The sequence below is a fragment of the Temnothorax curvispinosus genome, unplaced genomic scaffold (genome assembly GCF_003070985.1).
Source record: "Temnothorax curvispinosus isolate PA1 unplaced genomic scaffold, ASM307098v1 QBEX01007734.1, whole genome shotgun sequence".
Lineage (NCBI taxonomy): Eukaryota > Metazoa > Arthropoda > Insecta > Hymenoptera > Formicidae > Temnothorax > Temnothorax curvispinosus.
Genome location: NW_020217514.1, coordinates 716,188 through 729,891, shown reverse-complemented (window position 1 = coordinate 729,891; position 13,704 = coordinate 716,188). Strand labels below are relative to the sequence as shown.

The window sequence follows — 13,704 nt, the reverse complement described above, 5'->3', positions numbered from 1 at the left end:
TGCCACCCGAATAGTAAATGTTGAATAGTCAAATAATCCTTACCTGGTACAATAGTCTGCTGATTGTAAAAATAAATTGTATATGTTAGACAGCTCCAGTTCGGTTATATCCTGTTCAAGCAATTCAACAAGTTTCACCATTAATTTTTCTTCTGCTTCTTTTTCTATGTTGTTATCATTTTCCTCGTTCGGTTTCTCATTGAGGCGCGGCACATCTTTCTCAGTATGAGCTTTGTATTTCTTCTGTATTACAAGTAATATCTTTTCTTCTAGACATTTTAGAGCTGATTCATACTGCTTGATATTGTGATTTTTTTCTCCTGATTGCTCTCTATTTTGTATACCTGTTCTAAATTTTTCGACGCAACAAAGGAAAGATTCCATTTTCTTGTCTAATGACTCTATATTGTCCCAGATAGAATGTACAACGTTCAAGTTGTGCTCAAACAGTCGTTTTAATTCCTTAGTTCGCGCTCTTAGGACTTCGATTGTCGCACAACATTGCTTCACGAATTCAAAGTTCTTCGAACTTAAAGGTAAATTATGGCTGGCTTTAGGTTGATTTTCCGATAAGATTTTAAGTGGCATGAATAAGGCGTGGAAACGTTTTGCGGTATCTCTTACTGAATTCAAATTATCCTTCAGCAGAGCGTTCGCGTTTTTCCAAACTTCGTCATTTTGAGAGCCAGCGATTATAGGAAGTGCATTCGCGTCCAACGTAAGTGCCGCTCTGTTCGGATCCGTTGATGATTTCGCGGGACAGCATTGCAGAAACAGCAGCAGCTGCTCGAATCCAACTTCCAACGTAATCAGCAACGTTTTCAGGTGCTCCGCGCATTCATGTCCTATTTCCCGCTTCTCCCCGTACAGATCCTGCTCGTGCGTTTCGGACAGACTCGAAATCTGTACGCGAAGCAACGAGAAATAATTGAATGTCTGGACGAGGGTCGTCTTCTTCTTGTGGGCCATCATCATCAAATGCGCGGAATATCCTCGGCAACATTCTATGTTCCGCAGCCCCAGATCGGTCTGGCTTGTGCTGAGCATCGCGTTGAGAGCGTTCAACCTGATGAGAGATTTATAATAATACTTCTCGCAGCCTTTCCACTGCATCAGCATATCCTGATCAGGTTTATTCAGTTTAAAGTACTGGCCGATTATACTCAGATCCAAAGGTGGCACCGTGAAGTCTATCACCTTGTCCGGGTCATTTTTCAACGCCTGTATACCAGTGCGATAGGATATGCCTATCTGAGTCTTCAACGTCTTGAAGTACTTGGAGAGCGTACTTTTCTTCTGATGCAAAAAGCTCTTCGCTTCAGACTTTTGTTTATTCTTCGGTAAACTTCTGTTGACGTTCGTATTCCGAAGACGCGCGCTCTGCTCCATGTAATCTTCGATGAAATTTTCAAGTTCTTCTCGTACCTGGGGATAAGAATTTGCCAGGACTATCTCTTTGCATAGACGCCTGGCTGTCCCTGTTCTTTTGACAAGCCCACTTAACTGTACTTCCACGTTTACAGCTGGTGGTATAATAAAATCTTCAGGGTTCATCACGTGCCTACGATGTTCTCCATCATCCCAGATGCCCTTGTTCATCTCTGTACTATAAGATTCTGACTTAACAGTCAAGCAAGAAGACACGTTTTGTTTCAGGGCATTCTGAAATTCCTTTACGTATTCATGCAGTTTGCGATGCGTCTTTTCGACCTTCTCCTTCACAACCGAATAGTTGATATCGTTCGATCGCTGAGATAGCTCGATCTCAACGAAGTCCTTCAGCTTCTTCTCGATGGGCGCTTTCAAAGCGGCGATCCTTGCATTCACATCGTCTACGAATTGCTTGTAATAATTGTACATGTTCCACAATACGGCCAAGAGCTCGTTCTTGTTGTCGCTGTCGTCGAAGTAATACACGTGACAGTGGAACGTCAAGAGGAGATCCAAGCGCGACTCGAATTCGACGAGGGACGACTCGTTCATGAAACGCTCCAGTGATTCTACCAACTTTTGCCTGGTGATAGGCTCGTCGTTTGCTTGCTGGACGTTATTTTTCTCGGGTCTCATAACGTAACTTTCGATCAGCGCGTACAAAAAGAACCACCACTTGGACGTATCCGATCTGAGATTCTTGTACGTTGTATCGAGGCAACCTTTCCAGCTTTTTAGCGCTAGTTTCCTCCAGGATTCTATCCGCTGCGTTAACTCTGACATGAGGTCCGTGATTATGACACCGCTATGCGCGTTCTCCTTCAATTTGTGCATCTCGTCGAACAGCAACACCAAACCTGTCAGAAATATGGAGACAGGTGAAGTGATCGAGAACGTGTAGATCCTTTCTATTATGCATCGTATCGATCTCAAAGTGGGGTGTTCCGGTCTCTCCTCCAGCAGCAGCTGATCGACACGATTCAGGATACTCTCGCACAATGGTAGACACTTCTCCACTTCCTCAACGTTGCAGTCCTTGTAGAAATCGTATGCTCTCATTTGTCCTTCGATGTTCTCCAACAAATTCCGATCCGCGCTCTTCTCTCGACTCGCTTGCAACCCCAAAGTGACCAGGAAGTTGAAGCTGTTGTACAATTTGACCGCAAATTTTTCGCTTAAACTCGGCAGAATGTTGTCGAGTATCCCGTACACCACGTTGTACCTTTGAATCAGAGGCCCGATGTAATTCGTCGAACTCGCCGCAGCAGAACTGTTGCATATCCACTTGGTGGCGATGTAAGACGTGACGATGTTCGAGTGGATCTGCTGGATCTCCCTGATGTCGTCTTTGGTGACGAGACCGGTGAAGCTCATTTCCGTCTCGTCTGATTGGATCTCCTTTCGATCAAAGGAGTCCTTTTCGCGGTGCGTTGGGAACAACTTGCGGACTTCCAGAGCGAGCTCTTCCTTCTCCGTCAACGTGTCGCCGTGATTCTCGATCTTATTCTTGTACAAGCTGTCTTTCTCCGCGGCCCGTTTCTCTTCCTCTTGCTGCTGCTGCTTCCAGATCAGAACTATCTGTTGCAGCAGCTTATTCATGTCTCGCCACTCTGATCTAGTCAGACCTCTGTTGACAATTACGTAATTACGTAGTTCGTGCAAACCCGACTTCAATATCCGGAACTGCTCCCGCATTTTAACGAACGTATCTGTGGAAGACGAATACTCGCCGATGAGATTCCTTACGCTCTCGGAAACGCATAATCTACTTAGACGTGAAAGATCAGCGACCGACGACCCGCCGATCGTCGGAAACTTGATCAAATTCATCATACGCTCGAAATCCGCGTCATCGGTTTTATACAAAGATATCAGTCGTCGGATTTCGTTGATCAGTATGGAAACGCCGTGATTTAACTGCGCCAGCGCAGTCAGTAATGGAGAAATCACGTCCGGATAATCTGACAGATAATTCGTCTCGATCCGCTCGGCGAACCCTTGCACTGATAAGCTCCAGTTTTCCGCTTCTCGCAAAACACGATCATCTGATTCCACGCGTTTTTTTTTCAATGATCTTGGTTCCGATATCACACAGGTTGTTCATGTATTTCTTCACCTTCGTGTAGGAACCTACTCCGTTCCTGAAATCGGCGCAGTCTTTGCTGAGCGAGGCAAATTTGACGGGCGGTGGCCTGAACGCTCTCAGACAGCTGAGATTATCCCTCAACAAGAACTTCTCGTTCTTGTAGGTGCTTGTGAATGCTGATCTCGGATGGATTCGCTCATCCATCACCGGTGATATACCCAGAATACGATCCTGCAACGTTGTAACGTATATCGTCTTTTTGCAATCGGCGATGTCCTCCTCCAGATACTTGAATTTCAATTCCACTTTATGCACGGGATCGATAAGATCCAAATTTCCAAAAAGTAACAATTGCATGTAACCGAGTATCATCCACGCTCTTCCCCGTTGAAGCGTGTCTTTTTCTTGAAGGACCGTCTCCTCATTCATAATCTTTATTTTGTCATACGCTTTGTTCAATTCTTCCTTCGGCTCGAGATAATCGCTCGTCAACCTACGCTCCATGTCTTCGCAATTTTTTATATCGACTCTAATCAGGTCGATTTCAGGATTCCGGTTAAGATTCTTTCCGTCGGCGTCAATCGAGATTCCAAGTATCTCATACAGTTTTGATTTGTCGACCGGAAATTTGGATACATATAAGTGCAAGTAAAACGTTAATGTTGCTAAATCGCTACGGCTTGAATCGCGTCGGGAGTTTGTTAACGAGATACTATTGCGCCACAAAATCTCATTAAGTAGTTGCAGCTGATTCACTTGCGCCGCATATGTTCCGAGCGTGATTGTGGAAAAAACATTATTCTCTTCTTCTTGGTTTGTTTTATTCAACATTAATTGCAGTACTAGTTTCAAGAGAACGGGTCCACCGACGTATATAAATTCCCTCTATAAATAAATGAATAAAACGATATATTTTTAAATGAGAAACTTTAGAAAAGTTTCGAGAAGTAGTTAAAATTTTGAAAGATAATTATATATCTATGATTATGTAAATTATAAATATTACATTAATTGTGTGGTGGCCACGTGTGTCTCTATCAAAACGGCATCACACTAAGCAGACAAAACGCACTTTCTCGCGAGCCCTTGGCCGCGCCGACTAAGTTTATAAACGATTCCATCAAATTACTAAGCGGCCAATCGGTCCTTTCATTAAGAGTCGAATTGGGCACATACTAATGAAAGTCATTATCCGACTCATAGAGCGCCGAATGGCTATTTTTAGGGGCACACCACATCAATCACACGTACCCCAAAATTGTATATATTGATTAGATTAATTGTGTTTGAAATATCTCCTAATAATAATTAATTAACAATCAGTTTCGAGTTCCTAACTGCTGAAAATTTAATATTAGTAATTTCTATACAAAAATAAGACACAAACCTTGGATTCGGTGTAGGAAGTTACCGATGTCTCTATATCTTCCTCCGTTATACCGCGCCAGTGCAAAAGGCGGCTCGAATCCTTAAAAGCGTAAGAACGTTGAACAAACTGTTCGAGACAGCGGAACAGTTCCGGCAGCAACAAGAGTTCTGATCCTTGCACGACTTCCTTTCGAGCTATCGCGCTCAACAAGCCCATCAGATCGCTCGGTATACTGGCCACATCCGCGAATCTCGCAAGACATTCGGCCAAAGCGATATGATCGCTCGGTATACTGGCCACATCCGCGAATCTCGCAAGACATTTGGCCAAAGCGACACCGGAAATCGTTGCTTTCCGACACATTTCTCCTTGCAGAGTACAGGCGAGCGACAGAAACACGTACTCGTAAATTGGCCACAACTGTGTCCTCGTGTTCAGCTGCGTCATTTCCTCTTTTGGAAGAGAGCGTACTTTGTTCAGAATATCCTCGACTTCCGTAGGACCTCGCAGACGAATGTGGCTCTCTTTGCAGAAGTTTTCTACCTCGTTAACGGTTTGCAACGTCGTTCCGTCGCTCGACTTCCTGGAGTAAATGTCGCTCCACAAGGAAATCGTTTGCTGTCTCATCGCCAGCGTGTTCTCAAACTGCGCGGATATAATCTTCAATTTTTGTTTCAGGGTGCTGCCTCCTTCGTCTCTCACATCGAAGTCCCTCGTTATCCTCATTAGTTCCGAGTGCACTTCCATGCTGATCTTCGTGGAATGAGGCGGTGGGAGGGTCAATTCTTTCTTGATTCTTTTCGATATCTTCCTGACAGGATCGTATATCGATTCCAGTTGGTTGTTTATGGGGCTTATAATCTCCCTCAGCCGTTTGACTACTACGCTCATGGTTTCTACGCTCAAATATTCTTTGGCTCTCAGGAGTAGTTTACGTAGGAACTTCAGTAGCCATTTATAATGCACTCTTAGTAACAGAGAAGTCTGTTCCAAATTTGTGACCACGTCTTTAGACTTTTTTGACTTATCTATGAGCGTAATTTCGCCCAGTCTTTCAAATCTCGCGAACCATCTCAACCCTGCTCTCCATTCGACGTAACTGTCGACATTTACCTTTACATCTTGTAAAATCGCTTTGATGCAAGAATGCGCTTGTTCAAGGAATTGCACGAAGCACGTTATGAGCGGTTGGTTTTTCAATTGCGAAAGTAGCTTACCTGTAAGTAAAAAATCTTACTAATGGTCTATCTAATAAAAACATCGTGCCTTAAAACGGAAAGCAAAACTAAAAAGTAATAAATGAGAAATCGAATACTCTTGCAAATTAAAATTATTAACCTTTTATTTATAAGATAAACTAATTAAATAAATTGTTTTATTCCGGAAAAAATTCATGATTTCGAAATAAGATATTGCGTTAATTACGAATTGATAGGCTTAATTGCACTTCGCAGTTTTATTTCCTAAAAAAATGACTAAGTTGTGAGACTTTTCAATTCAAGATGCGATACTGTTGATAATATAATTAAATTAGACATCGTTAGCTTAATCTAGAATATTTACCGTCATTTACAACGCTAGAGTATAGTTTCACGGATATCAAGTCTTTGTTCTCCAACATCTCCGTCTTCTTTTGCGATGTATCACTTTTTAGAATCATACCGAATGCATATAGCAACAGTAACAATTTATTCGCGTCGCTAAGTCCTCCGATGGAAGGATCCTTTCCAACGAGCTGCCATAGATCCCAGGGTAACGAACTTCTCGCGTTTGCAGATTCGAAACAAAAATCTGCGATTATTTTCGCCCATAGCGCGTTCTTCTCCTCAAGATCGTCAAGTATCGCGTCTCCTCGCAACATCTTCGAGATCCATTCCTTCCTGAGTGGCGCGTCGTCTTGCGAGGATTGCTCGTAAAAATTCAAGAGGAGATACGGCAATACGTCAGCAACGTCAACGTCCAACTTTTCATCCTCTTTAAGACCGCAGAAGTCGTTCAACAACTTCGTCGTAACAATATCTCTTTCGATATTTCCCGAATCAGATTTTAGGGATGATTTGTACATGTTAACAGCAGCGTTCAATAGTAAGCCTTGTTGCCTGATCCTAACGAGTCTCGAATTGTCTTGCAGATTCTTCACGCTCCACGTGGCGGCATCCAAATCGATCATCGACATCTCTTCATCATCGCGCGCGACATGTCGCTCAACAATTTCATCGATCAGGGAAGTCAGATGGTCTTTGAAACGCGGATCTCGCGACGATCTAGACTTCACGTAGACGTCGATACACGCGTTCCTGATCGATTGCTCCGCGGGGAATCCGCGCAGCGACCGTTGCTTCACCAAGAACGCGGTGTGCAGCAAATCGATCGCGCTGAATCGGTCCACGGCGACGATCTCCTCCGACATTCTGTCGTAAATCTCGAGCAGTGCGTCGCGATGCGCGGACTTCGTAATGCCGGCGTTAAGTAACAGCGACTTGAAATCGATTACATCCTCGTTGACGTTCTCCTTCGAGCCGAGCATGTAAATCTCGACGCCTCTGTTACGCATGGCCCTAAAATCGTCAATTGTATTTTGTATTAATGGGTATCTAAAATTATTCTGTCGCGATATAATTGATATAACTGATTTCACAAAATAATTTCATGATTTTAAAACTTTATTGCAACATGTTGAATGTATAAAATGATTATCATATATTTTTCAAACATTATATTGTAATGTAAAGTTGCCGTCTTGGTGGCAGCTTTTTATTCCATTTTTGTCAGATCTTGGAAAATATATTTGCATAGGAAATATGCGAGAATATATGACGTAATATTTTCGGAGTAGGATAATAATTCAATCTCACGACTTTTGCACATAATTGACGTAAAAAATCATACGATTTAATTATTGACATGTTGGTGCCAAGAGATATAAATCACCTGGAAATTTCGCCGTATCGGGGATCCATGGTTAGAAATAAGCGAAAATTTTCGTGCGGTTTGATGGTAATGACATTGCCTTCGCTATCAACTCCTCGTTCGCCGATACTGAGAACACCGTTCGGCTCTAACAGTCCATTAAGTCTGTCTAATACAGCCGGGCTACACAGATTAACCTGGTCGATGAGCAGCCAAGTACCGTCTTGTAAGCACTGAAAGATGACTTCGTTATATTACTTTAGACGAAACAAAGTTTTAGCTTCATTTAGCAAAGTTTTGCTGATTGGAAAATGAGATTCTATAATATACAGCTTTTCACGGATGTGTAAGAAATTACAATATAACTGCGCTAAAAAAATTGTTTAATATAACAGATTTAAAATGTTTTTTGATATATTGCCGAATTGCAAAATAACCAGATGAATATTTACGTTTTACTTTAGCTTGACAACTCATTAACTGTCATATTACATTTAATATATTATAATAAAGAGGAAATGCAATAAAATTGATATAAATAATGAATAGAAATAGTTTCACGTGTTTGGAAAGTTTTGGAAACCACAATTTTCGACTCTATTAAAACTTTTGTAATACTTACGTTATCATGTGTCAAGGATAAAATATTAGGATAGGTAGCGAGAAGTAAAGTTCGAAGTAACCCAACTTTATCGCTCGCTATGTAAAATATGAGAAGCATCGTAAAGAATAACGTATTAGAGTTGCCTAAATTAAGTTCGGGTACTACAAAGTACGGAGAATAATTTAAAGCAACATTGTCAAAATGTCTTCTATCACATACATACGTTAGTATCATGCGGTAGTACCATGTGATACTACGGTACATCCCCATAAAGTGAGTCTTCATAAATTTCAGTAATGGAAATGTAGCTCTCTATGATAAGGAAATGTATAAAAGCGTGTCATTGATTGAATACCTTTACTAACACACTGTCCACCCATTCGAACTTTCCGCCGGCATTCAGGCATTTATCCTGCTCGACGAGAATCCTCAAGTTGCTCAGCCTCGACTCGATATCTCTTAGCTCCGATTCGCGGGATGGCTCACGAAGCTCCATCGCCGACACCACGTTCGACAGTTCCTTGATTTTACGTAAGAATCGCTCGGTCTCCTCGGCCATTGTTCCGCCGGCGACGTTTTCATCTGGCGGCGAACGGATGGTGAGTGATAAGATTTAATTTCAATAAAGGAAATCAGATTTCTCATTGTGATTAGAAAGAAAACCTCTTCTGACGATAAACTATAGTTTTACTTACCGAATAAGTCTCGTACTTGCTCCAGACGTTTGTGAAGTTCGGCAACTTGCCCCAAATTGTCGATAGCTAAAGTTTGCAGACTCTCGATAAGTAAAGTCGTTACGCGCCCAAATAGTTGTTCAAGATGCCGATTATAATCCGTCTGAAACAATAGAAAAAAGATATTTAATTGTTATCAAGATTAAACTATAACTGGACTATTTAACTTTATTTATCAACTTCAAACTGCTAAATGCCTAGATAAAGTTTTGAGCGTTTATAAAAGAAAACAAATAAAAAATTGTCTTAATTAAAAAAATTATAAAAAAATATATGTATATTTATATAAAATACCATAAAATTACAACAAAAAACCAATTTAAAAATAATAAACAAATAAAAGATAAAGAAAAGAGTAGAATAAAATTTTCACAAAAACACTGATTCCTGTGATTTGTCGTAAAATATACAAAATGTAAAAGCAATCTCTAAGATTCTTGACTGTAAGACTAAAATAGTTTAAACAGTTTAAATAGTTTCAAATAAAATCTAAGGCTTGCGTTTGGCCTACTTCCTTCCAATTAAATTTTATATAAATAATTTAAATATATAAATTCGTGCAAAAAAGAAAGGAACTCGAAAATCTTTTTAATAAATCAAATGTAGAGATATATGAAAAAAATTATTAGTAATTAATTTTAATATTAAAACACAAGTTATAATATTACAATTTCAAGGCGCTTTCAAAATCGAATAGAATTGTTAACTCAATTAGTGACGGCAGCTGACGCGAGTTTAAAAACAGTGCGCAAAGTATGCGATTTAATAGTCTGTTCATCAAAGCGTAAAGAACGGAATATTCGGCGTACATTAATTCGCTAGATATATCAAACGTCATTTTTATTATATCGATAATGAGACTGTTTTCTATTGCCGAACTGACCGCACTAGTTAAAGAGTTTATCTTTTTCCTTCTAATGTGGAGTAACTAATAGTTCAGCGATAGAAAACAGACCCATTATTGGCAGCGAGACGGTTGGCACGCTCGGCACTGTTTTTTGTATAAACCGCGGCGTCATACGTCACGCCGTGACGTCGCGCGAATCACAGGCCGCGCCCGGCGCCGTGTGACTTTACAAAAAAAGTTCGCCGCGCCGGCATTCTCGACATTCTCGTCCGGTGACTCGAGCCGACAGCCAGCCGAGCGTGCCGCTCCGCGCGTATAATATTGTTACGCTGCGAAGTCCTTCGCGGTGAATATTACGATATGGTATCACAGGTATCGAAAAGATATGTACATGGTCCTCTTCCTCTATTAATCATCGTCTACGCGACATTATTCGTCTACGCGACTGATCGATTCTCACCATTCGCACGCACCGAGATGCTGGTCGTTCATTGCAGGCGCTTCGCGCGGTTTATTCGTAGAGGAAATCGGAAAACTAGATTAACCCTCCGTCTGTATCATGGAGATAAGAAGAACAGGAGGGAGCATAGTTACAAACCCTGCTTCCTAAGAAGTAAGGGGAGCTCACGGCCATCTTGCTTAAGAACGCATTTTTTAAAGAATTCCATCGATAAAAGCAGATATTATTTTTGCTCGGACGTCGTAAATTCTGCACGTATACAGACGGAGAGTTAACGGTTCGTCGCGATTTACTTAATGAATCCTGATTATCTCTCAAAAGATATACTTGAACTCAAACGCGGTCCGATTAATCGTTAATCTTAGGGTAATTTATTAGTATCCGCTTTTGCATTTCGAGAGCGCGGAGTAGTACGCGAATCGTCGGATCGCGCGATTTAATGTAATGGAGTACGCCAATAGTGTGATTTAGGTAACGGAGCGCAGTGATGTGTTAACTGTTTAATTGCATTTGCATCTCGCGAAATTCACGCGTTCGTGTTGTACCGTGAACGTGTCTCGAATGTATATTTTCGGACGGTTTGTTCGGAACGGCTCAATTGGCTGCTGATTTGACTCGCGTAATATCCACGTCGGTATATATACTTATATGCATGAATGTTTTGGTGCATCATCGGATTTAAATCACGGAAGAACGTCGTAATACGATCGTAATACGATCGTTTCATGTCGGGAGTGTCTAAATAAAGTATCGCGACTGCCATATTATGACAAATGGTTCGCTCTCGAGTCTCGACTATGTTCGCGATTATTGTTGTTGGAAGTGTGTAGCGAGGAGACTTGAGACGAGAATGAGACATGGGAGAATTCGTTGACAAGACAGATTATCTTTCTCTGTTAACTCGAGGTGATGTAATTGGGTGAATATGGTTAGATATTTCACATATTTCATAGATCGATTGCCTTGAAATGAATTATAGGCTAGAACAAATTGGTATAAATGTTTAATCCTGGAATGCAATCCATTGTGCACACAAAAACGCATACGTATAGAGTTCACAGAACGGAGCTTGTAATTATCGACGCGTTATTGATCGAACGAATCACTTACTTGCAATGCATATTTCGATACTACAGTTATTACATAACTGAGCAGTAATTACAAGAGACAAACCGTTAGAAGCATGTCGCAAATTTTTTTTACAGGAATAAATGAATATAAATAAAAAGAAAATTATAAAATATATTTCTTATAGTTAATGCTTGGTAGAAAGTGATTAAATTAGCAACACAATAATTTTTGTAAAAAAAATTACCATCAAATCTGGAAGAGATGTCTTTTTTTCTTTTTGTTAAACACTTTATATATGCAGATAAAATTTCAGGAAATAATATTAATGGGATATCATAAAGATATAATTTATTAATTCTCTAATATATTGTAATCGTCAATATATTGTGATTAATTAAATTTTTAATCGTAGTACTTCGATAAAAAAAATGAAAAATAAAAAGGGGATAAGAAAATTATACACGAATAAGTAAAATATTTTTGGAATATAAATTCTTTATTTAATTTTATTTCCTTCATGATATTCACATTTCATGGACGAAGAAGATTAGAGCAAGATATTTATTCCATTGTATCTACTTACAAAATAATAAATAAAATCATAAAATACATTATCTACAGATTAAAAAAAATATTAAAGTATTTGGACGTGTTATTTTATTTTCTCTTCTCTATTTTGTCTAAATATTTTTTAAATAAAATCTGAGACGCGTTAAACATTTCTTTTTTTCTTCCAGAGTCAAATATATAAAATGATATAAATGAAAGAAATACCGAAATCTCTTAAATATATATCTATAATTTAGAAACGTGTAGAAAAAAAAAAATATTTTAAAATTACAATATATCCTGAATAATTAAATTGATAAAAAAATATGCTAATAATTATTACTTTATAACACGTCAATTCTAATTTAATTGTTCATAGCCTATCTACGTATTATATATATAAAATTGTATAATTTTTCACCGACGATATCTTCCTTCCTATATATAATAGGTATACGACTCTGGCGCGGTGGGAGGACCCAGTACCCCGAGGATTACCAAAGCAAAACCCTTGTTCTGCTTGGATAAAAACCCAAAGACGGGGAAGCTCACGTACCCTGCTCGTCGATTTAACTGAATAAACGAGCCGCAGCCGGTTCGTCGTGCCGCGCATTTGCTTCGGGAGTGCCGTTCAAGTTATCGGACTAATGGACTTTTTTTAAGGCTCCGAGATTGAATCCGAGGCTGGGAGTCACTCGTGAGGGGACCAGTATATATGGGATCTCAATTTACTTTATCCTTCGCTGTAAAAGTTTAAAGCTGATTGAGAATACACCCTGTTTCCGGTAAACGGTTCGGTTCTAAGCAGTAAGAATTCGATCGATTGATTAGACACGATCGATTTCGTCTTCTTCCGCGTGGCGCTTAACCCTTATCCGGTATTGTTATTGTGGTCCCAAATATACTTGTCTGCCTTGCAGGGCTAGACGCTGCTAGCTTTTGAAGGGATTCTCGAGGAGATCTTACGTGGAGTGCCGCAGTGTCGCGCAAAAGACTTTTATTAATAATTAATTAGTCCGCGCGCGATTGTAGTATATTATCCGCGAGTGTTTTCCGCGAGTGTCCTGAGTAATGGGAGAAGCAGGAAGAGACCGACGATCCAGACATCCTGAGAGGAGGGAGAGATTTCGGGCCTCGGCGGAGCAACTTTGGGGTAAGGATTATTTCTTATCTGCATAAAATTAATAGTACTTTCCCATTTATTCGGATCGTTTTATTTCGATAAGTTATGAAATAATTAGAGAAAGAGAATTTATTTAAACTTTGATATAAAGTTTATTTTTGTACAGATCTTTTATTCAGAAAATAGATAATTGTATTAGTAAATATTTCATTGAAAGATGATGAATTAAAAGTCCTTTGCGTGTAAGAACTATCTTTTAACTATAGTTGTATTGGTCATTTTGAGCTCTATTTTAATTTGAATCGGTTTGTGTGTTACAGTATCATCGTAGCTACGTGGCAGATAACTCCGCCCGTTGCGCATCAGGGTCGGTGAGTCAGAAAGTTTTATTTTATATTGAGGTAACAGATTTATGAGAAAGAATTTATCCAATATATGTACATATCTACGCATCCACGATTAACAACATAAAAATATATATCATATCTCATAAATCTGTTGTCTTAAAATGGATGGACTA

The 13,704-nt window shown here is 39.8% G+C and overlaps 1 protein-coding gene across 1 annotated transcript in view; it reads right to left on the bottom strand.

The window, feature by feature from the left end:
* LOC112457300 (midasin) overlaps nucleotides 1-13,704 on the bottom strand; it is a 110,387-nt gene that overhangs the window by 3,628 nt on the left and 93,055 nt on the right. Inside the window, 7 exon segments of the mRNA XM_025020244.1 lie at nucleotides 44-3,495; nucleotides 3,497-4,402; nucleotides 4,905-6,103; nucleotides 6,450-7,444; nucleotides 7,818-8,029; nucleotides 8,756-8,982; nucleotides 9,096-9,237. Of these exon segments, the coding sequence (XP_024876012.1) occupies nucleotides 44-3,495; nucleotides 3,497-4,402; nucleotides 4,905-6,103; nucleotides 6,450-7,444; nucleotides 7,818-8,029; nucleotides 8,756-8,982; nucleotides 9,096-9,237 (7,133 nt within the window).